The sequence below is a fragment of the Aquarana catesbeiana genome, linkage group LG11 (assembly GCF_042186555.1).
Source record: "Aquarana catesbeiana isolate 2022-GZ linkage group LG11, ASM4218655v1, whole genome shotgun sequence".
NCBI classification, from domain to species: Eukaryota; Metazoa; Chordata; class Amphibia; order Anura; family Ranidae; genus Aquarana; species Aquarana catesbeiana.
In genome coordinates, this window is record NC_133334.1 from 264376494 (window position 1) to 264401919 (window position 25426).

The 25426-nt window shown below is 44.8% G+C and overlaps 1 protein-coding gene across 2 annotated transcripts in view; it reads right to left on the reverse strand.

Annotated features, from left to right (window-relative positions):
• Positions 1-22346, reverse strand: part of GPATCH1 (G-patch domain containing 1) — a 57498-nt gene extending 35152 nt beyond the window's left edge. For both annotated transcript variants that reach the window (XM_073605783.1, XM_073605782.1), the window contains exons 1-10: positions 22202-22346; positions 21750-21884; positions 20077-20162; positions 19436-19596; positions 16450-16547; positions 12467-12525; positions 6615-6857; positions 6221-6365; positions 2888-2967; positions 1382-1595 (exon numbers count right to left, since the gene is read on the reverse strand). In XM_073605783.1, the coding sequence (XP_073461884.1) occupies positions 1382-1595; positions 2888-2967; positions 6221-6365; positions 6615-6857; positions 12467-12525; positions 16450-16547; positions 19436-19596; positions 20077-20162; positions 21750-21884; positions 22202-22274 (1294 nt within the window). In that variant the 5' untranslated portion in view covers positions 22275-22346. The remainder of the gene's footprint in view (positions 1-1381; positions 1596-2887; positions 2968-6220; positions 6366-6614; positions 6858-12466; positions 12526-16449; positions 16548-19435; positions 19597-20076; positions 20163-21749; positions 21885-22201) is intronic.
• Positions 22347-25426: the final 3080 nt, after the last annotated feature.

A 25426-nucleotide genomic window follows, 5' to 3' on the forward strand; every position in this document is an offset into this window, starting at 1 on the left:
CCTTTTGTTTCCATGCCTGACGGTTACGGACCCTAGCCTACATCCGGACTACGAGTTCAGCTTATGCCCTGGAGTTTTTCCAGGTATCCTGGTTTCCATGCTGCAACCTTCTCAGCATCAACACTTCCAAGTTCCAGTGAACCCAGTATGGACATCCCAAGCTCTCTTGCCAATTAATGCCCTGGCGCCACACTAGCCAAAGAAAACTGGACTCAGGGGGGTATACTAGCTGCCCTCACCACCTCAAACTCCCTTAAAGCGCCAGCAATTTATTTATTTTTTAACCTACAAGGTAAAGTTATAATGTGCTACTTACCTTAGAGCAAAGCCCTCCAGCGGCGTGCCGTCACAGCTTCCATCTTCACCCGGCCTTCCTTCCGGGTTCGACTCTAGCTGTGTGAGTGGCCGGAGTCACGATGACATAACTCCCAAGCATGCGCGCCGGAGCCGCAGTTTATAGCGCATGACTCTGAAGAAATGGCCCAGGTGAAGTCTCCGGCTGCATTTACAGTAAATATCTCCTAAACGGCGCACGTTTAGGAGATATTTACAGTACCTATAGGTAAGCCTCATTATAGGCACAATTCATGCATGGGAGTTTACTCCCACTTTAAATTACTGCCCTCAAGATCTCCTTGAAAATGCAAGAATGACCCAACCCGCTTGATCTAGAAGGCATGTCCTCATCAGAAGTTTGACGTAATAGGGGGAGATTGACTAAAACTGGTGCACACAGAATCTGGTGCAGCTGTAAATAGCAACCAATCAGCTTCTAGGCTTTATTATTAACGCTTACTTAAAAAAGGAGAAGTCCAGCCTGAGCTCGTTTGGCTGGGCTTCTCCTCTGGGTCACAGGAGTGCAATTGATTTTGCACTCCTGTGATCCGTTTTTAGCGGAGAGGGGTCTGAAGTCCGCTCTCCACTGCCATCAGTGGAGGCAGTGCTCCATCCCGACTTCCGAAGTCTGGATCGGTCAACTGCCTTGACCCATGGCAGTCTTAGCATTTCAGCGGGCCCCTTCACAGCTCACCGCTCTAATGAGAGTGGAGGATCAGAGCAGGAGAGATTCAAGTCATCGCGGTGTTCGGTGGCTCTGTTCTCAGTGCAGCATCGGTCTGAAGCTGCATCCGCCTAGGTAAGTATGAATATATAAAAAAAAAAAACTCGTACAGTATCTCTTTTAAAACAAGCTCATTGATACGATGCACAGCTGCACCAGATTCCGTGCGCCAGTTTTAGTAAATCTCCCCCAATATGTTAAAAAAAAAAAAGCACCTGCTACATGTTGCTGATGACCATCAAGAGTTCCCAGATATCGTGATCCTGCACTTGAAACCCTAATGCTCGTATGTACTGTGTTGAAACCATGAATACCACTCACCCTGAAGTGCCTCCTCCCCCAGCATCTCCCTTCTCTGGGAAGAGCTGAGTTGGTGTCTACTAGGTAGTTGATCCTTCTTTGGCTCAGCAGGAGGACTCTGGGAAGACGCCAGCAGGGCCTGCAAAGTAGCAGAATTCTGACTGGCTGCACTTAGCACAGGTCGGAAGTAGTGCACCGGCTTGTAATCCCTCGGGAGCTCAGGTGCCGGATAAACCTGCGAACATTCAAACATTTATCCGTTAAAGGCACACCATAACAAAAATGTTTTAATTTTTTTATGCACTTAATGTAATCTAACTCAGTATACAAATGGGATAGCAGGAAATTGGAGCACAGCTTCCCAGTTTTTTTTTATTGCAAGCTTGGAAAAGGTCCTCACTACCTGACTATTTCATGGGTTTAAAAACAGAACAGAAAGTAAGAAGTAATCTCTTAGCAGTAAATACATTGGGATTTATTTACTAAAGCTGGAAAGTGCAAAATCAGGCTCACTTCTCACAGAAACCAATCAGCTTTCAGGTTTTATTGACCAAGCTTAATTGAACAAGCTGAGGTTAGCAGCTGATTGGCTACCATGCACAGCTGCCCCAGATTCTGAGTGTTCCAGTTTTAGTAAATCTACCCTAATGTTTTTAGTAAAGTGGGGAAAGGTTAGAACCCCAGTAAGGTTTAAGTTGACTTGTGTCCCCATTGGAGAGATTCTCCATATCTTCCTGTCCAAGTTAAACACCAGAAAAAAACAGGAAGGGAGGTGAAATCTCTGCAGAGACCACAAGTAGTATCTAAAACCTTTCCAGTCTATCCCCACTGCAATTGTTATGCTGCATGCGCATATACGCATTTGCCTCTACAGCGTAAAGACACTGGGGTTGATTTACTAAACTGGGAGTGTGCAAAATCTTGCGCAGCTCTGCATAGAAAACAATCAGCTGCAAGGTTTTGAATTTGAGATTCAAACCATGTATGGGCAGGCTGAATGTACCCAAGTTGATCGATCAATCAACTTGGGTACAACCAGCCTGCTGGATTTTACATATGATTATTGCTGGTGGCTGTTATAGCCGCTAGCAATAATTACTGCATTCTCCCAGTGGGGACAGCTTCCCCTGTCTGGAGGTGGGAGGGATTCCCCTGTCAGTACGGCCTGTGTTGATGGGGGAGGGGGAAATAAATAAATAAATTTCGAGCAAATTTCTTTCCTGCAACTGCTGCTCCATCTATGGCCGGCCTTATTCAAACCTTTTTACTCCTCCACGGTTATTCCCTCTCTCTCGCGTTGCATTGTTTGACATTGAGATTACTGTTATCTCACACGCCAGAGGAACATTTATTGCATTCTTGGTTTCTGCCAACATTTTATGATGGTTTCAGAAAGCCTTCATGCAAACATAATTACGAAACTAAAAGAAAAATTAGGATAGCTGCCAGCTTAGTCTGATTGATTTCACAACAAGTTTATCAAATTTAATCCATACACTAAGGAGGACGTTGGAAGGGCTATTTTACCTTTTTGAGTGCAGACGATTGTGTCGTTATAGAGAAGCCCTCTAGGACTTTGCCAATGTATTGGAGTTCTTTCGTAGACCCTGGAAAAAAAAAAAAAAAAATGGCACAGCAGTTCACATAGTCTGATCAAAGATAATTGTAATTTCGCACTAAAAATACACTTTAACCACTTGAGCTCCAGTAGCGCAGTGCTGAATAGCAAAAAATGGCCTGATTCATGAAGGGCGTAAGGCCTTCATGATCAGGCCATTCTTTGCTCAAGCACTTTTCAAAATAAAAAAGGAAAACAGTAAAGTTAGCCCAATTTTTTTTTTATATTGTGAAAGGTAACATTATGCCGTGTAAATTGATACCCAACATGTCACGCTTCAAAATTGCGCCCATTCGTGGAATGGCGACAAACTTCGACTCTTAAAAAACTTCATAGGCGACGTTTAGAAATTTCTACAGGTTACCAGTTTAGAATTAGGAGGTCTTTTGCTAGAATTATTGCTCTAGCTCTAAAAGCAAGCATTTTAAAAAACAAAAAAACAAAAACAAACAAAAACAAACATAAAATGTAAGTGTGGGAAATACAACGGATTGCCCAGGATTTTATTGTACTAAGTGCTGAGCACCACAGAATGGGTTAACAGCTAACACAACACAAGTGCTTTATAGACAGAGCGAAGAGGTAAACATGGCCGCTGCCCATGGCTACGCAAACAAACACAACAATGGGCACACCTCTGTTGATACAAGCACTTGGCACACAGCGAAGGCAGATCTGTGAGTACAGGTAGCACAGGGACAGAAAGGGCCACTGAGGGACAATAGTGCTACTCCTCCACAGCAAAATCAGAGTTAAAAGCTAAACTCTGGGCACAAAAACTCATGTGAATAAATATATTCCTCAAAAGCCACAAAGGATTTACTTTGTGTGCACCAAATGCCTTTCCAAACCCAGATATTACCTTGTTAATGATGAAGTAAACCCTGATGGGTTTTACTTCCCTTCTTTTACCCTGCAAAGTAAAAGCATAATGTGCTGGTATGCATCGCATACTAGCACATTATGTGACACTTGCCTGCAAACGAAGCCTGTGCCGTCCCCACGCCGCATCCATCTTCACCCCTCTTCCTTCCGGGGCTGCGGACTCCGACTGGCTGGAGCCTCATGACGTCACTCCCGTGGGAGCCGCCGGTCACGGCACACGCTCATGAAGAAACGGCTCGAGGGGCTGTTTCTTCACAGAGTATGCGCCGATGACAATCGCCGCAGTATACATTTCTAGATTGTAAGCTCTAAACGAGCAGGGCCCTCTGATCCCTCCTGTGTTGATTTGTATTATAAGTGTACTGTCTGCCCTCATGTTGTAAAGCTCTGCGCAAAATGTTGGCACTATATAGATCCTGAATAATATTAATAATTATTAATATCTCCTAAACTGAACATGTTTAGGAGATATTTACAGTACCTATAAGTAAGCCTTATTCTAGGCTTACCTAAAAAGGTACAACTTGCAAAGGGAGGTTTAAAACCTCTTTAACGTAGCAGGGACATCATGTCAGCCAGTGGTGTATGGAGGGAAGAGGAGGGAGCGCCGACAATGGATGGGACATTAGAGCCTATGGGTGCCGTCACCACTACCGAAATTCCCAAGAGTTGTGGAGCATCTCTCTCCTCGCCTCTAGAGAAGCCACTGACTGAAGCAGGGGAATCACATGACCAGACCGAAAGAGCTGAAAATAGATATTTATATACAAATACTTTCCTACAAAGGTTAGGTCATCGTAGGTAGCGGGGGGGGGGGGGGGGGGGGGGGATATTTTTAAGACTAGTTCAGTTTGGGCTGGAATTCTACTTTAACACCTTCCTGCCTGGTCTATAGCAGAATGACGGCCGGGCGGTGGCTTTACAGTTCAGAGTGGATGTCATATGATGTCCACTCAGAAAGTGGGGCCGCACAGCAGTGCGATATGTTAATGGCTGTGTCCACCAGGCACAGCCGATGACTAATCAGTTTACCGGCTCGCTGCCGGTACCACGTCACCGCAGGTCACATGACAGTTATACACAATGGATGGCTTCCTTTCATGCCATCCATTGTGTACAATTGTGTTGCTAGGTGTGATTGGTCAATGTGATCACATGGTACAGACAGGGCCAAAATCACAGCCCTGTCTGTACCATTGTACTGTCACCGGTCAGTGTCCCTGATCGCCGCAACACCAGTTATATGATGAAGCTGTACTGCACTGAAGACAGTATGTGTCCTCTTAATACATGTATCGGACTGTCTACTTTCCAAAAGGAGGTCAATTGGGGGTTACTTGTACTGTCCTGGCATTTTAAGTCCTCATAAAATGAGACAGACTGTCAGTACGTCAGGATTGATCAATTTTCAGATATATACCATAAATTTGTGGACTCTATACCTTTCCTACAGACTAAATTATATACACTGACTTGGGTTATTTTCATCAAAGAAATGTAGCAGAATACATTTTGGCTTAGATGTATGAAGAAATACAATTTTGCAATTAAACAGAAACAAAGAAAAATGTGTTTTTTTCTACACTTTCAGTGGTGATTAAATACCACCAAAAGAAAAGCTTGTGTGAACAAAATGATAAAAATTTAGTTTGGGTAGAGTGTCGCATGACCGCGCAATTGTCATTCAAGGTGCAACAGCGCTGAAAACTGAAAATTGTCCTGGGGTGGAAGGGGGTAAAAGTGCCCAGTATTCAAGTGGTTAAAGCGGAGTTCCTCCCATATAAAAGTCAGCAGCTACAAAAAGTGTAGCTGCTGACTTTTATTAATTGGACACTCACCTGTCCCACGGTCCAGCGATGCAGGCGAACGAAGCCCCACTCCTCTCCTCCTAATCTCTGCGGAGCCGGCAGAGTCACTGTGGGCGCCCGGCTGTGGCTTCACAGCTGGGTACGCACTGCGCATGCGCGAGCCGTGCTGCGCACTGTGACTGGCCGGGCAATCACCTGGGACCTGTGACGTGTCCCAGATGATTGCCGAGAGGGAGGGGGGAGAGGTCAACTTGCTTCCGGCGCCACGGTGCCCCGGGAGGAAGTGGGAGCTGGATCCTTCTAAAAAGAGGGTATCCGCTCCCCCCCCCCCCCAAAAAAATACATGCCAAATGTGGCATATCAGGGGATCAACTGCACTTAAAGCTGAAGTTCCATTTTTGGGTGGAACTCCGCTTTAAGCAGGACTTTTAAATACTGAAGTGGCCGATTGGACCATTTTAACCAATCAACTGCAAGTGAAAATGCACATGTACTAAAAATATGCCATTTTTGTTTTGTGAATGTTAGCTGCACTTTACTAATCATTACCTTTCTTGCTTCTATATTCTTTTGGTGCCGTCCACCCAAACAGGTTGTCTCCGCTCTCCTCTTTGAGCACAGTGTCATACTTGGACATGGAGTCTGTGCCATATATGTCGTCATCCTCATCCTCCAGAGCCCCAACACCGAAAGCCTGCACAGGAAACAAAACACAGTGAGGCTTACACGCTAGTACTGCGACCACAGGGGTGCAGCGAGGAGGAGGTCCCTGACAAATACAGAACAGCTGGCCTTGGCACGATTCTGCCCAACCATGCACACCACCAACCATGCACAGCTGCTGGTGTGAATGAGCTGCAGGACAGATATTCTGGATGCAAGGCCTAGTATAACCAGAACCATAGTAGCTACTAATGCAGTACATAGGATTATAAGGTGGCACCTGTCCAGAAATCCCGACTTTCCTTCCTTTGCTGTGCCGCACATCTCCCAGTGAACTGAACGTCCGATCAGAGCCGTCACCAAAAAGATTAACATGAGAGTCCAGAGATCCGAACAAGGCCTGGCGAGGATCCAGGCCCCGGTAACCAAGGCCATGAACATTGTCCTTCACAGTGAAATCTACGGGGGTCACATCTTTGGGTGCAAAAGTCACATTCTCGGGTAGGTATTCGTCTTCTTCATCCTAGGGTAAAAACCACAGATAGATCAGTGAAGTCAAAATCAACATGCCTTGATAAGTGGATGTCAGTTTAGAGGAAGGGGCATTTGCAAGCACATTGCCCCAGGTAACGTGCACACGTTGACACAGAGCCGCCGTGATTGAAAAGAACTGAAATCCAATGACTGAAAGGGGCAGCCTAGTGACAGGCTGAGGAGGAAAGTACTAGATGGTGCTGGACATCCCCCAGCCAATGAAATTAGGTGGGCTCAATCTGCCTTGCTGCAGCTTCTAATGCACATTGTAAGGAGATCCAAGTGTGCAGTGAAAGCAGTAAGCAACTTCAGTACACAAGAGGAGCCGGTACAACTGTGCAAGACCGAAGGGAAGGCTGAAATTCAGCTCTAAATATAAGGAGGAGGGGCCGTAAAGGCATGTAGATCGCCAATCTGCGATCTTACCCAGAAGTGGGAGCAGGTACCTGTCAAAACCAAGTACCCGCTCCCACCGCCCCCCAAAAAAAAGTCTGCTTCAAGTCTGGGTTTACACTGATGCGATGCATTCCTGTGCAAACCACATGAGATTCTGCGTGGTGCGATTTATTTTGTATGGCTCAAATCGCACCGCATGAAAAAGGTACAGGCTCCCACGACCCCCCCCCCCCCCCCCATTCTTCTCCCTCTCACTCTTTTTTTCCTCGCCTTCCCTCTTTCTGGCATCTATCACTTTTTTTTTTGCTTTTTCTTGTTCGGATCTGGTAAGGTTATTTATGTTATACGAAAATGTGAGAAATGGTGTTGCTCACTGATGAATGTAGCACAAGTCCAATAAAATGTTTTATAGATTGACTGACACGAAGTAAAGAATGCGATCTATGGAATTTATGAATATCTAGCACTGTACTGCATGTATTGTAATGGACATGAACGGTTTTTCTTTTTTATGTTTTATGGAATGGTAATAACTTTTCTGTTAAAATAAAGAACATACACACACACACACACAGAAAAATATATATATAAAAAAAATAAAAATTAATTGACACCTGCAGCAGATCACATGAACAGTGCGATCGCTATGCGTTGCATGAAACAGCCATTTCTGTACGTTTCTCGCCTAATGGACACAAAAGTAATAAAGATCCTTTTCTTTTGCAGGCTGGAGTTTGTTCAGAAGTGACCCCGGTGTGATAAAACTCACTAAAACCTTTATTATGACCACTGATTTACAGGTCTGCCTCATATAAATAGCATAAACACCATAGATCTAAAAGAGTTTTATAGCGTGCAATATTTTCTGTTTAATGAAACCAAACCCTATCACAGAACATATAAAAGGATGACAAGTTAAATTTATACAGCCAATAATATATTATTAAGATGCCATAGTAAAAAATAATAAGGTATAACAAAACAGGCATAAACTTAATAATGCATAATGAAATACTGTATATGTCCAACCTGTGGCCACATGCAGCCCTTTGGTACTTGATATGTTGACCTCTGCAGTCTGTAGTTGATCATTCATGTATTACCAGTGATCCCAGCCTACCTTATGTAACATGTTCAGTCTCTCATTGTCCTCTGCAGCATGTCCCCATTTTCTGACCGCTTTTTTTCTTTAAGCTTCATTTACACTTGCAATTGAGGGGCAGTAAAAACACATGCACGAGATGCGTTTTTATTGCCTATCAAAAAACGCAAACACTGACAGGGAGGATTTTTATGACAGAGCAGACCATCTTAGTTTCGTCCATCATTATTGCACACTGAGCAGCATACATTTTCGGCACTGCTTTGTGCCATGATGATATGACTCCTGTGCACATGCATGGGAGTGACATAGTCGTGGCCTGACCGATCAAGTGGCTGAACCCAGAAGAAAGACTGGGAGAAGATGGAAGTGCCCCTGACACATTGCTAGGAGGGGATTGTTTGACAGGTAAGTCTGTCATAATGTGCTGCACATACTGGTACATAATGGCCAACAGTGCCTGGAAAACATCCGGGGGAAAAAAATAAAATAAAAAAATAAAAAACAGTTTCCCAGTTTTATTTTGTTTTAAAGTGATATTAAAGGATAAAGTCCACCCTAACAATAAAATCTCTACATCTACAGACATCCATGATCTAACACTAACCTATCTAACCCTGTAAAGCATAAGTCAGTATACATACCTTTTTTGAAGCCAATCCGATCCAGTCTCCAGCGGCGGAAGCTCTGCAGAGGACACAGCCAACAACGGCTGTGAAATGAATGGGGAATGAAGTCACCCATAGAGTTTCTATGGGGCTTCCACTGTCGGCTGCATCTTCTGCACCCGCCTACACAGCGAAGCCGCAGCTGACAGCTCAGAGAGGGATCGGCTTAAAAAAGGTATGTATACGGATTTCTTCTTTACAGGGCTAGATAGGTTAGTGTTAGATCATGGATGTTTGTAGCTGTAGAGATTTTAGTGTTAAGGTGGACTTATCCTTTAAAGGATTTGATTTTTTTTAAAAACTAAAATAACAAACACGTCATACTTTCCTGCTCTGTGGAATGGTTTTGCACAGAACAGCCCCAATCTTCCTCTTCTCAGGTCCCCCACCACAGCTTCTGGCTTCTTCTCCGAGTGCCCCCACAGAAAGCCGCTTTTGATGGGGGCACTCCCAAGCTCTGTCCCCCACCCACTGGCTGTGATTGACAGCAGCCAAAGCCAATACCGCCCACTGCTGTGTCTGAGCCAATGAGGAGGGATAAAGTCGAGAGAGCCTCTGATCTCAGGCACATCGCTGGATCGAGATCAGGCTCTGATAAATATAAGGGGGGCTGGCGAGGGAGTATCATGCAGAAGGTTTTTGTTTTTTTTTTTTTAAACTTTAATAGAGAGAATAAATTAAGGAAAAAAAAAAAAAAAAACACCACACTTTCTGCCTTTAATTCATCCTCATTGTCGTGTTTAACACGCAGTGTTGCCTGAGTGCAATTTATTCAACACGACCTGCGCAGCAATGGTGTGCAATGCATGCAGGTTTTTAGGGGTTAAAACAGGTGGTGAGGAGGGGACAGAATGCCTCCTCACTGCATGTGAAATTCCCCAGCGTGGATCGTTTTTCAGAGGGCAATACAAGCATAAACAAGCTCTTGTTATGTGCCTACAGTCCCCAAGCATTACTTAGGTGTTTTGTGCGCTACGTGGTTACATAAAAACAAATCCCCACTTGTGTACTCGTGATAAATACATTTGCAGTAAGCAATTAAACCAATTTTGCAATAAATAAATTTAATAAAATGTAAATTTTAAAAACAATAACAGATTATGTAAAATTATGTGAAATAAAGAACGAATAAATACATAAATAAACATGTGTCATTCATAAATTAGTCCATATCTTTGTATCTTTATAAATGCAGAACGTGATGATCAATTGTGCAATTTTTGAAGTGTCAAGTGCTGTCTCTAAGTGCAAATTCGTGCTCCCCTTTAGTGTCCCCACTCACCAACTGGTGTGGACTCCTATATTATAAAAAAAGTCACAAGCGCTTTATATTGTCCTAGATATGCTGGAACTTGCAGTCCTCCTTGCTGGTTATGTTCCCCATTGGTGTGCCACAACGCAGTATTTTTACTCGAAGGTGATATAAAAAGGATGGCAAAAAAGTTTAAAATAGCGTGATTCCGTCTATTAAAATTGGCAAAGTTGAAAGCAGTTACACTCACTTGTGCATGAAGAAATGCAAGCAAAATGCCAAACTGGAAGTCTGCATCAACGTGAGTCTCAGCGGCCAGAAATAACATCACCACACATGGAACATGTCAGGTGACCGCAGGTGGTGACATAATTTCCAGCCAGTGAGACGCACGCTGCTGCAAACTTTCGATTCAGCATTTTGCTTGCATTTCTTCATGCCCAAGTGAGTGCAACTGCTTTTAACTTTGCCAATTATTTTAATAAAACGGAATTACGCTATTTGGATCTTTTTTGCCATCCTATGAATAAAAATACTGCCCTATGGCACACCAATGGGGAACATAGCCAGCAAGGAGGACTGCAAGTTCCAGCATATCAAGGACAATATAAAGCGCTTGTGACTCTTACAATATATGAGACCACACCAGTCGGTGGGTGAGTGAGTGGAAATAAATTTGAGAAAAGTCCTGGACAGTCGCACTCAAGAAAATTTATTGCCTTTATTGAGTAAAAAAAAAATAATTCAAAAATAAGCTAGGATTAAGCACAGTTTGTAGTGTGAAACGCATCAGCTCTTCTGTCCGTTCTGCTGTGGCATGTATTTTTGATTTTTCTACTCAAATTTTCTTGACTGCGGCTGTCCAGGAATTTTTTCAGATTTATTGCTATATGCATTGCCAGCACCTGTGTCTTCCAGTCTAGAGGAGAGGTTCATTCCTAACTGACCTGCCTGAAGCGGTGATGTTTCTTTCCCTGAGTGAGTGGAAACACTGAAGGGAAGCAACGATTATATATAATAATGATATGGACTCATTTATGAAGGACATGTTTATTTATTTCACATAATCTGTTTTTCAATTGTTTATTGCAAATGTATTTATCACAATTACACAAGTGGGGATTGGTTTTTATGTAACCAGGGAGTGCTCAAAACACCTATGTATCTAATTGAAAGGTACAGTACCTTAAAGAGGGAGTCCACCCCAAAAAAAAAAAAAAAAAAAAAATTTTAAAAGCCAGCAGCTACAAATACTGCAGCTGCTGACTTTTAATACATGCCCACTTACCTGTCCCAGGGTCCAGCGATGTCGGCAGCCGACGCCGATGAATCGCTCGACTCTCGGCAGCTGCCGCCGCCATCCTAGGTGAGGGAATCAGGAAGTGAAGCGTTGCGGCTTCACTTCCCGGTTAACTACTGCGCATGCGCGAGTCGCGCTGCACGTCGTAACTGGTCCCCGCTATCTCCTGGGACCTGTGTGTTTCCCAGGAGACAGCGCGGAGGGACAGGAAGAGGCATAGACTCCCATGGGAGTCTATGCTGGAAGTGGGTGCAAATACCTGTCTTAGACAGGTATCTGCACCCCCCTCCCCCCTGAAAGGTGCCAAATGTGACACCGGAGGGGGGGAGGGTTCCGAAAAGCGGAAGTTCCATTTTTGTGTGCTCCGCTTTAACAGAGCAGCAGCCGGTGGTTTGGATAATTCACATTGGTTAACATCCTAATCGAAGGAATATATAAATTAGTTATATGTTAAATTAGGTCAGGGGCCACAGTTGAGGCCTCTATACCCTGAACCACTGCTGTATAGTGTGTGTGTATATATTATATATATATATATATATATATATATATATATATATATATATATATATATATATATATATATATATATATATATATATATATACACACACACACACACATACACACACACACACACACACACACACACATATATACACATACACACACACACACACACATTCATATATGTACACACACATATATCTACTAGATTGTAAGCTCCTTGAGGGTAGGGACTGATGTGAATGTACAATGTATATGTAAAAGCGCTGCGTAAATTGATGGCGTTATATAAGTACCTGAAATAAAACAAATAAATAATAAAATATATCACACACATATGAATAATATTGCGTTTATAAATCGGTAATGTTACCTCCGATCCTTCAGAACCTATAGGGGGCAGCGCACAGCCATAAACCTTCTTGCCAGATTCTGCAATAAAAAAAAAGGAAATACAAAATGTACTCTATGCAGCACAGAAACGGAAGCTACTGCCCGTGTCAGATTGACTCCTTTATGGTCTAGGAAGTGGAGAAGAGCCTGAAGCTTCCACAGAATTCTCTAATCTGCATTTACCCACCCACGACACACAGGCGTCTGGGAAGGGCTATAGAAGAACACAGACCATTTTTAAAAAAAAACAAAAGCTAAAAGACAAAAAGGACCCCGCCATTTGTCCAGAGCTTTTTAAAATGAATATAATGAATTACATACGGCAGTCAGATACTAACACTTTCTGATGAAAGGGAATTTTGCCTTTTAAAGCACAGTGCACTTTAAAAACAAAAAGGTAATTTATCCTTTTTGCCCCCCAATTTTCCTGACCCAACCCAACACACTTTCCCCCCCTCTACATATACAACATACACACCTCTGACAGCAACAGTTTCACAGTTGTTCTTGCAGGACTGCAAGAACAATCCCAACCGTGCATGCATATTATTTTCCAATAGACTTCTACGAGACCGTCTCCAGCCTCAGGACACGGCCTCATAGAAGTTTATGGGACTGTAATGCACAGACACAGCCAGGACAGTGAAGACTTGCAGTGTTGGAAGTAATCAAACAGTGGAAATGTAGCCATCCTATCTAGCTAAATGTGCATTTTTGGCAGGGGGGAGGGTGGCTAAGGTTGAGTCAGGGACAAAAAAAAAAAATAATATGAATAAATGCATTCCGTTTCAATCTGTGTCCGTTAGTATCGGACATATCTGGAGAGAATATTCAAATAAAAATAGGAACGTTCCCTGTGAAGGGCTGTTTGCTTTGGAGGTGTCGTGTTTGACCAGTCTCAGTGCTGCAGTTACAGATGACAGCAGAGTATTTAAAGAATGAATCAGTGTTGGGATTCCTGTATAACTACAAACAGGGACGGATCAACCCCCACAAAATGCAGAAACAGAACACATCACAGGTACACCAAAAAAAAAAAAAAAAATGTAAACTACTGTTAAACTTTATGAGCCTGTAACGGGGTAGTAAAACTGTCAAAAGGAGCTTCATTCTATATATTGCAATCCGAAATGTGGAATAGCGCTAACATAGAGCCTGGCTAAGGAACACAGAGCCCCGCAATGGCGCCTGGCAGAGAACCACAGAGCCCCGCGATGGCGCCCGGCAGAGAACCACAGAGCCCCACGATGGTGCCGGCAGAGAACCACAGAGCCCCGCGACCAGATCTACCAGATTCAAAAGAATATTCAAAAAGGCGAGGTTTGTGTTATGCTGGAGAGAGCACCATGCACGTTGAACAAGCATCAAGTGTTCTTCTGCATCCACTGCTCCAATGAAAGTAGGATAGAGAGGTGTGCTTATGTGACACTGCCTTGTTAGGTGATCACTGCCAAATGACCACGATCATAATGCATAGTACACACGGGCCAAATGTAGGGCGACATCGGCCAGTTCTATAGAAACTGGCCGACGTTCGGCCCGTGTGTACAGCACCCTTTTGGCTAGCTCTGTGGAAGGGTCATGACTGGAAAAAGGTCTAAAGACCAGCTCCCGATCAGCGCTCTCAGCCAATGGCTAAGAGCACTGACCAAAGTGTTGTGGCTGGGGGTGGGGGTGGGGGTCGGGGGCGTCCCCTCGTCAGCGGCTCCAACCAGAGCTGTCTTTTTCTTTCGCTTTTGCGTTTAAACCACTGGGTTGAATGCAAAACAGAAACCACACACCTGGCTTATGCCGAAAGGTCAGTAGTTCAGCACCCAGCATCTTCATTGTGGCTGTCACAACACATACAAAGCCAACATTCCTTTGCAGACTTCAGAGTATGGTCTTTGATGTGCAGGCATGGCTTTATGTGCACTTGTTACAGGTTTCCTTTTATCAAATGTTTATTAGCGCCACCTCTCCTCCCCCCCCCCCCCCCCCCCCCGGAGCTGGAGCTCTGTCAGATGGACCTTTAGGTTCTTGGTCACCTCTGTGACGAAGGCCCTTCTCCCCCAATCTCTCTGTTTGGCCGTACGGCCCGCTCTAGGAAGAATCCTGGTGGTTCCAAACTTGTTCCATTTAAGGATGATGGAGGCCACTGTACTCTTTGGAACCTTCAATTCTGCAGAAATTTTTCTGTACCCTTCCCCAGATTTGTGCCTCCATACAATCCTGTCTCGGAGGTCTACAGACAATTCCTTGAACTTCATGGCTTGGTTTGTGCTCTGACATGCACTGATAACTGTGGGACCTTATATAGACAGGTGTGTGCCTTTCCAAATCATGTCCAACCAACTGAATTTACCACAGGTGGACTCCAATCAGGTTGTAGAAACATCCCAAGGATGATCAGTGGAAACAGGATGTACCTGGAGCTCAACTTTGGCAAAGGCTGTGAATACTTATGTACATGTGATTTTTTCCTTTTTTATTTTTAATAAATTTGCAAAAGATTTCAGACTTCTTTCACGTTTGTCATTATGGGGCATTGTGCATACATACTCTATCTCACAAAAGTGAGTACACACCTCACATTTTTTGTAAATATTTTATTCTATCTTTTCATGTGACAACACTGAAGAAATGACACTTTTCTACAATGTAAAGTAGTGAGTGTACAGCTTGTATAACAGTGTAAATTTGTTGTCCCCTCAAAATAACTCAACACACAGCCATTAATGTCTAAACCAATGGCAACAAAAGTGGAGTACACCCTTAAGTGAAAATGTCCAAATTGGGCCCAATTAGCCATTTTCCCTCCCTGGTGTCACGTGACTCATTAGTGTTACAAGGTCTCTGATGTGAATGGGGAGCAGATGTGTTAAAATTTGATGTTATCGCTCTCACTCTCTTATACTGGTCACCGGAAGTTCAACATGGCACCTCATGGCAAAGAACTCTCTGAGGATCTGAAAAAAGAATTGTTGCTTTACATGAAGATGGCCTAGGCTATTATAAGATTGCAAAGACCCTGAAACTGAGCTGCAGCACGGTGGCCAAGACCATACAGCGGTTAAACAGGACAGGTTCCACTCAGAACAGGCCTCGCCATGGTCGACTACAGAAGTTGAGTACACGTGCTCAGCATCATATCCAGAGGTTGTCTTTGGGAAATAGACGTATCAGTGCTGCCGGCATTGCTGCAGAAGTTGAAGGGGTGGGGGGTCAGCCTGTCAGTGCTCAGACCATACGCTGCACACTTCATCAAATTGGTCTGCATGGCTGTCATCCCAGAAGGAAGCCTCTTCTAAAGATGATGCACAAGAAAGCCTGCAAACCGTTTGCTGAAGACAAGCAGACTAAGGACATGGATTACTGGAACCATGTCCTGTGATCTGATGAGACCAAGATAAACTTATTTGGTTCAGATGGTGTCAAGCGTATGTGGCGGCAACCAGGGGAGGAGTACAAAGACAAGTGTGTCTTGCCTACAGTCAAGCATGGTGGTGGGAGTGTCATGGTCTGGGGCTGCATGAGTGCTGCCGGCACTGGGGAGCTACAGTTCATTAAGGGAACCATGAATGCCAACATGTACTGTGACATACTGAAGCAGAGCATGATCCCCTCCCTTCGGAGACTGGGCCGCAGGGCAGTATTCCAACATAACGACCCCAAACACACCTCCAAGATGACCACTGCCAGATAGTGTGTTTATATAAAAATATAATATAACACACATATACACTTCTGGCAGGGACGACTTTCCCCACCCTGAGAACACAAGCGCTCAAGAGGGATTCCCCAATTAACACTGACTGTGCTGAAGGGGGAATCAGGTGGCTTTCTTTCCCGCAACCCGTGGTTGCACAAAACAAATTCGCTCGATCTAATGCATACTTCTTCAGAAAGTCCTTTAGAAGTCATGGAGTCATTTAGGTTTACAGATCTTTATCAGGCTTACAAAGGCTTCATAATGGCACCCACCAGTTTCCTGCTTCCGCGTTTTCCTCTTGGTCCTCGGACCCACGCCTTGCCCTTCTTTCCATCCCATTTGACGCAGCAGCTGTACACCAACAGTGATCCTGAAGAAAGAAGACAAAATTATATTCCATTTCTCCTGCCGTAAGATACAGATTAAAGAGGACCCTGGAGTAAAGCTGGCCAAACACAGATTTTTTTTTCTGTTAAAGGCTAAGTTAACCTTTTCCAGAAAGTAGCCTATGCAGTCAAGGAGTCCCAGTAGAGTTAAAAAATCTGTGCTGCTTTGCAAAGTGATAATTTTATTGTTTTACCTGTAGGCCATTTGGGTCCCCTCAGAAACCTGGCTAATAACCCCCACGTCCTGACTTGTTGCTAGGCTGTGAAAACTGTTGGGATGCTCACTTATAGCATTGCAGAACTAAAAAAAAAAAAAGACAAAAAAACTTTTCACATCCTAGCTATGAGCTGGGATGTGGGGATTGCTAACCAGGAGTTTTTTTTAGCCGAGAGAGCACAAAGTGGACTATGTCTTTGCAAGTACACTGCATTTCTCAGCACATTGATCCCGATACACATGTTACAGAGAACACCATAGAAATACTAAAGTACAATAGCTATTTCTCATATCTTTTAGTGATATAGTTACGTGTTGGTTACAGTGAGGGCAGAAGAACACCAAGCATCTCACACTTTATTATACTTAGTTGGGCAACCCCTGTGTTCAAATATGAGTTTTTCATAGGGTAATACCAGATTCACTAACCAAAGCCATATATGTATGGATGGAGGTGTGGGCTGGATCCACGTAAGTGCTACAGTAGCTTCACAGGCCATAAATAATGTCTCCAGTAGCATGGTCCTAATATGTCTTGGCCATTGCTCCCTGTCGAGGACCCCCAGCAGACACACCAGTTGGGTACATGGAACAAGAATTGATAAGACCGCAGACAATATCTCCGTCACCTGTTGCCAGTATCTCACTATAACTGGACAGAGCCACATAACCTGCGCGAAATCTGCGCGAAATCTACGCGAAAAGGTAGGTATACGGTGCATTGCATGCAGTCTGACCGGGGTCAGGTATGTTTGATGTAGCATATAAAAAGGTGGATTAATTTATTGTTGACTGCGTGAGATACAGATAGATGGCCGGAGCATGCCTCGTCAAGTTGTTCCCACTTGATGCGCACCTCCAGTGGAACCCCACTAGTCGTGGCAGAGGGATGGCGGATATTTAGTTATAAAATTTTGCAAATAATCTTTCTTCATAAATTTAGCCCAAAATGTATACTGTTACATTTCTTTGGTGAAAACAACCCAAATCAGTGTATATTATTTAGTCTGCAGGAAAGTTAGTGTCTACAAACTATGGTATATATATATATCTAAAAATTGATCAATCCTGATGTACTGACGACCCATCTCATTTCTTGAGGCACAAAAACCCCAGGACAGTACAAATACCCCCAAATGACCCCTTTTTGGAAATCAGATAGTCCAACGTATTTAGTAAGAGGCTTGGCAAGCTTTTTGAAGTTGTAATTTTTTGTCACAATTTTTTTGGAAAATGAAGAAATAAAAAAAAAGGTTTTTACTTTGTTTTTACTTACGGTCATATTTTTCATGTTTTTACTTACTGTCTATATATAAAACACTCTGACTAGGACAACACAGGGTTACCATCAAAACACTGTACTACCTCGAAGAGGTGATCAGAATTTTTTGCACACTAGGATTGCGTACAACAGTGACCTGTTAGAAACGACCATTTTTCCTGAATAAAATCGATTCATTCAGTGTTTACTATTGTGATTAGCCCTGTTTGTACCATGTGACCACTGTAACCAATCACAGGGATCAACACAATAGTACACAATGAATGGCATTAATGAAAGCCATCCATTGTGTACAATCGTCCACAGCGATCACATGGTACCGGCAGCGGGCGGGTACACTAATCTGTCATCTGCTGGATATGGTGGCCACAGCAGGTGACAGATCGCGCCCGTGGGGTGCACACAAGGCGTGTTCTGGGGAGGACGTCATATGACGTTCATCCAGAACGAGAGAGCTCCCACCTGGCTGCCATTTGACTATAGGCCGGGTGGGAAGTTGTTAAACGTTTTCTTGGTCTCCGATTACGAAAGCTTCACTTACTTATCTATCCTGATGACCACTGTCTCCTGGACAGAAGTTTGGGGATTTTCCACACTAGTCAAGCAGATGGCTTTAAAAATCTGACAGAGCCTTCCTCTGCACTGCACATATCCAAGAGAAAAATGGGCCCTGGTGCATAGCAAAACATGAAGTACATATACTGCAAAACATAAGCCGGCACTTACACGGCTTGAAAGGGGAACTTTCAGTGGTCAGCTTTAATTCAACATTTCGAAATAAGTTCCCGAGGAAGATGAGATTGTGCCATCTTGAAATAAAAATTATCACTGAGTATTCACCTTTTAAGTGATTATAAAGTCTTGTTTTTTAAAACAAAAAAAACAAACAAAAACATGTCCTACTTACCTCCTCTGTGTAGTGGCTTTGCACAGAGCAGCCCAGATCCTCCTCTTCTCGGATCCCTCTTCACTGTTCCTGGCCCCTCCCTCCTGTCGAGTGCCCCCCACAGCAAGCAACTTGCTATGGGGGCACCCGACCTGAGTCACAAATCTGTGTGTCCATTCAGACACGAAGTCCCGACCCAGCGCCGCCCCTTCTCTACCCTGATTGGCTAGCTGACTTTGATTGACAGCCGTGGGAGCCAACGGCACCGCTGCTGTGTCTCAGCCAATCAGGAAAAGGTAGGTGTCCCAATACTTTTGACAATATAGTGTATATCCAGCCCTTTATCAACCAATGTTACCAAGTAAGGAAAGCAGACAGAGGGTAACCCTTCTCCGCTGGTCAAAAACCAGTTTTGGGTGTAGTTCCAATCAACCCAATGGAGAATGAATATCTTGTTTTAAAAAAAATAAATAAATAAATGTATTACTTGGCAGGCGCAATTAAGTCCTCCAGGATGGTGGCGCCTGGTATAGGTGCAGTGACCGCTGCTAGCTCTCTGGCCTTCTCCCGGATTTTGTTTTTGGTTTTCGAAGCAAAATCATCTGTTGTCATAATTTCGTTTGGTGCTATGCCAAACTCACCGAGATCCTGCAAAACAAAAAAAGAGCAAATTTCCAGCACTTTTTTCTCTCTTTATTCTACACTGTCACGTAGTAGTGCTGGGAGAGTCCTCAGCCCTGTGTCTGGGTCCCCTTGATAGCTTTGCCCTCTGTATTTGTCTTGGTGGCCATTGTCTCCATGACAAAAGGGGTTAGGACAGCCGAAGTTTTACAGTTCTCACCAAAACAAAAAGAGGAAAGGGCAAATCTTCTACCATGGACTCCGATGACAGAGTATAGGGGAAATTTCCCTTGCTTTGTTCTTTATTTACATTTCCTCTCACTTCCTGTTGCATCTGCAGGACAGAGAGTGAAGGGAAATCTCCCCATTGGGACTCAAAGCAAAAACAAACCAAATGATTTTTAGCCTTTCCATGACCCCTTATGTAAAAAAAAAAAAAAAAACTGGCAATTGTGATCTGTACACACTAAAAGGTGGACCTTGCATATTTTCAACAGGTTGTTTTACCTCCTCATCCATGAAATCCTCCGGCCGACTGGCTTTGCTTTCAGATTTTCCCTGACGAGACGACACAAATGTGGAAGGGGCCCATCCTAACACAAGAATGACAATGAATTAATAACAATTTGTTAGCCGAACCACCCCCCCCAGTTATTAGCAGTTATTCTGCCAGGACTGAGCGGCACTCATGAAAAGATGTGGGAGAGCCAAGTCCCAGAGCACTGAAAATGGGCAAAATGACAGTTCTCTGGCCTTATCATTCTTCAAACAATTCATTTTGGTGATGCAACATTTCAGAGTCCTCCTAACTACATAAGATATTTGAGCCCTGGATGATGGGGGAGACCTTTGAGCCCCAAAAACGCATTGTCCGTTTCGCTGCATTCCTGATGGTGGCGCCATGTCACTTGGGTGGGGGGGGTGCTTTCCGATGGTAACACATCACTTGAGGGGGGTCACTTTCCAACTGCGTCACCACATCATCGCTTAGGGGGCAGCTTCCCAACAACGCTGGCACATCATTAGAAGGGGTAGTCACTCCTTGACAATGGCGCCATGTCACTTGGGGGGGGGGGGGGGTTGCGTATCAACTGCAGAGGCCACATTACTTGGAAGGGAGCAGTCTCTTCTCAACAGCATGACCCACGCCACACCTCGAGGGGTTGGGGTAGCTTCCTGGTAGTGGCGACACATTGCTTGGGGGGGGAGGGTCTTGGGAAGGTGTCACTTCTTGATGGCGGTACCACTTCTTTCCTGTCAGCATCACCATATCACTTGGGGGGAGGTGTCGCTGCCCGACTGCCGCACCACCTCACTTCGGGGGGGGGGGGGGGGGTTGTTGTGCACCTCACTTCGGAGATCGCTTCCTGACTGCAGCACCGTGCTACTTCGGGGGGCCGTTCACCGATTTCGGCACCACATCATCGCTTAGGGGGTAACTTTCCGACAACGCCGGCATATCACTAGAAGGGGTAGTCACTCCTTGACAATGGCGCCACGTCACTTAGGGGGGGGGGTTTCGTCTCAACGGCAGAAGCCACATTACTTGGAAGGGAGGAGGAGTCTCTTCTCAACAGCATGAGCCAAGCTACGCCTTGAGAGGTTGGGGCAGCTTCCTGGTAGTGGCGACATATCGCAAATCGCTTGAGGGGGGCTGTCAATTCTTGACTGCGCCACCTCATTTGGAAAAGGGGGGGGGGGGTCTTGGGAAGTGTGTCGAATCACTAGTCACTTTCTGATGGCGGTATAACTTCCTTCCTGTCAACATCGCCATGTCACTTGGGGGGGTCACTTCCCGACTGCGGGCACCGCGTCACTTCAGGGGGTCGCTTCTCGACTGCGGGCACCGCAATACTTCAGGGGGAGATCATCTTGATGACAGAGATCACTTGGGCGAGAGGGCAGAAATCAATTCCCAACGATGACGCCACGTCACGGGGGAAATCACTATGCAGTATCCCACAAATTCCACTGCCCGCCCGCCCAGACCCCCCCCCTCCTCCTCCCCCCACTCCCTTCAAAATGCTTGAGATTGCTTCCCGACAGCAGCGCCACATTATTGGGGGCCCAAATGCTGCATCACATGACCTTTTCTCAAGCTCCCCTATGGCAGCGCCTATCAGGACCAGCAGATATACATGTCGGGTAATGAAGGCGTATCGCCCACCGCTCTGATTTACCTTCCTTAGTACCGACAGTATTAAAGTAGCCGGCAGAAAACCCGCCAGTGAAGGCACCATGGAAACGCTTGAACCGCCCCTTCTCATCCTTGACCGTCTGCTCCTGCAGCGGTGTCGGCTTCTTAGGCTTCTCTCCTGCAAAAGCAAAATGTTTATATGTGAGAAATGTGCAGTACAGGGACAATGACAGGCGACAATAATAAGTTGTATAGAAGTTCCCTGCACAGCTCAGAACTACAAGCCCCAGCATGCCCTGCGAGCAGCAGCTTATAGTATATCAGCCGGGAGCTCGCAATGCATGCTGGGATCTGTAGTCCCGACAAGGCCATAAGCTTTCAAGTTACCTGACAAGAGCCGCATTAGCCAACGACTGTCTTTCCCCCCAGTAAAGCCCCTTGCAGCACCCTGGTGGCGCTAACATATACCATATACATCTCTAAATTTCTCATTACCTTCCTCATACTGCTCCAGAGGCTTCCCATAGGTGACAAAATCCTCCTCGCTATCGCTGTCCTGCGCCGCCATCTTTGTACACCCAGTGCGGGAGCCGAGCGGGGACAAAAGTTCACCACATGACTAGTGTCACCGCCACCTTCTTCCTGCTGGGGCGTGTCTAGGTTGGCTGGGTGTTTCCATGGCGACGCCAGCCAGGCTCTTCTAATGTGCATAGGCCTGTTTGTTGTGTACATGAGAAGGCCTGCTGGGATGTGTAGTACCTGCAATATGAAACAGATCCCAGCTGTGATCTTCATTTCTCTCTTTTATTTTGTGAACATAAAAGTGTTTTTGGTGAATCATTGTTATGCATTTTAAAGACTCATGCACATTTGTTGTCTATATTGATATGTTTATTTAAATTATTTATAATAAATTAAATTATTACATTATAATAAAGTAGAACTAAAGGAAAAACTTTTAATTTTCATTTTGGAGTGGGGAAGGGTTATAACCCCTGTCATTTTTTTTTTTGCCCTATAGGCTAGAGTTGCCACCTCATCCCTTTAAAACCGAACACATATTGATTACACAGGTTCTGTGGCTGATTAAGGTGATAATTAAACTCACTTGGTGCCTTATCTGCGCTAAAATAGTTTCAGAACCTGTGTAATTCATATGTGTTTGGGTTTAAAGGGATGAGGTGGCAACCTTACTATAGGCAAAGGTGGAGGAAGTGAGGATTTCCTTTCACTTCCTGTCCCAGAGTCACACTGGGAAGGTTATCACCAGAACCATGCCTTTTTTTCCAGCAAGAACGCAGTTCCGGCACCTCCAGCACTGAATGTATGTAATAGCAAAGCGGCACTGGAGTGTGCTGGAGGGTTTACTGATGCTGGGGTATCTATTGTTGCTGGAGGGGGTCTATTTTTGCGCTGCAGTCTATTGTTGCTGAGGAGGATCTTTTGTTACTGGGGGGGGGTTAATTGTTGCTGGAAGGGATCTATTGTTTAGGGCGGGGTCTACCGTTGCTGGCTGCTGGAGAGTCTATTGATGCTGGCTGCTGGGAGATCTATTGTTGCTGCTGGGGGGGTCTTATGCTGCTGGCTGCAGGGGATCTTTTTTTTTGTTTTCTTCTTATAGTTACCAAATTTCATACAAATGACTTAGCACTACAAAATGATACTTGGCTCTGTGTTCTATAAAAGGGGCCGTACTGGAAGCTGGGTAAGGGTTGGAACCAAGGGTTGGTGCTCAGAGGTGGGTAGGGGCGGAACTAAGGGTCGGTGCTCAGAGGTGGCTAGGGGCGGAACCAAGGGTCGGTGCTCAGAGGTGGGTAGGGGCGGAACCAAGGGCCAGTGGCGGAGGTGGGTAGGGGGCAGAGACACGAAGTGGCTTAGAAAGGGGGAGTTCCTGCACCTATTCTTTGGGAAAAAAATGACCAGAACTAATGTCTCCATTGGAAGATTTCCCCTCTTTTTCTGTTCTGGTAACAACTTATAAATTGTGATTCATTTTCACTCTCAGTGATAATTCTCACCAGGACAAATAAAGATTGGGAATCTCCCTAAGAGCCCATCATATCTCCCAACTGTCAGGGCTGTCTTAATATCATCATGGTCCCCTGGGCAAAGTAATGCACTGGGGCCCCTACCAGCCTGCCCCAATTTGCACGCCTACTCTCAAGAATTAAAGTATAAATAGCTGATAAAATTAAACATATATTATTATTAGTACTTTCAAAAAAAGGGGGGGGGGGGGGGTGATGAGGACACAATACTGGGATCAGAACAGCACAGTACAGGTTCAGGGATGCTGCCTGGGACATGGTCATTCTGGGACAACTTTGTAAAAAAACGTGACTGTCCCGGCAAATCCGGAACAGTTGGCAAATCTGGTGTAATGCAATTATCGTGGGGCCCCCATATACTTGGGGCCCCTGGGCAGTGCCCAGGGGTGCCCATGCATTAAGATGGCCCTGCCAACTGTCCCTGATTTTGACGGACTCTCCCTGATTTGAAACAAAGTACCTCTGTCCCTCCTCATTTGTCCCTCATTTTGGTCTGATCTATATAGTTGTATATAAAATGCACTCAAAAAGTGTCAATTTGTAAATTTCTGCATTTGTAAATTTCATAAGCCTAAATAAAGGATTAGTAGTGGCAAAAAAAAAAAAAAAAAAAACACTTGTGGGTATAACTAATCATTTTTTTTTACAATTCCCCTTTAAGGGGGCGTGACAGGGGGGTGTCCTATGCTTACATACTTTTGCTGATAGGTGTCCCTCATTCCCATCTCAGAAAGTTGGGAGGTATGGGCCCCATGCCCCCTGGGTGTTTAGCCCCTGAGGCCATGTGACATCCTGGCGGTTCAAACTTGTGCAACCTGCATTTTGTCTCTCGCCAGCCCATTCATTTCAGTGGGCTGCCCCAACCACAGAAATGCAGCGAAAAAAGTCCCTGAAATTTTTTTTCATTGCTCCACACTGAAGCGCATGGTGTGATTTAGCACGCTTGAAAATGCACCGTGTTTGCTGATGTGTGGGGTGCCAATAAGAATGAATGGCACCTCCATGCGACTGCCAAAGATCAGGGCGTTTTGCTTGCGAGTCGGGAACAAGCAAGATTTTGCAAGCATTCCCGACCTACAATAATTTGAGTGAAGCCTTATGTGTAGGTGCAAGGTACAGGTGCACTGTCCTGCCCCACTGCAGGCAGCCTGTCAAACTCTATGAGGAGCAGTATGCACCCAGGGATGATGGTCTGGAATGCAGACTGCTTGCATTCCAGGCATTAGTCCCTGAGCACACGCTGCCCTAAATGTAAGTACCACAAGGTGCACCGTCCAGCTACAGCAGATGTCAGCTTCTCATAGAGTTTGACAGGCTGCCGGCAGTGGGGCAGGAGAATGCATCTGTACCTTCCCATACCTCCCAACTTTTTGAGATGGGAATGAGGGACACCTATCAGCAAAAGTATGCAGGCATAGAACACACCCCTTGCCACACCCCCTTAAAGGAGAATTGTATAAAAAACAAGATTGGTTAAACCCACAAGTGCTTTTTTTTACCACTATTATTCCTTTATATTGGCTTTTGGAATTTACAAATGCAGCAATTTAGAAATCAGATGGGAACTGGGAAACACTTTTTGATAGATAAAAACAGGGTTTTTTTCTCAGAGAATAGGTGCAGGAACTCAACCATGCCCGCCATACACACATAGCTGACAAATGGCATCAAA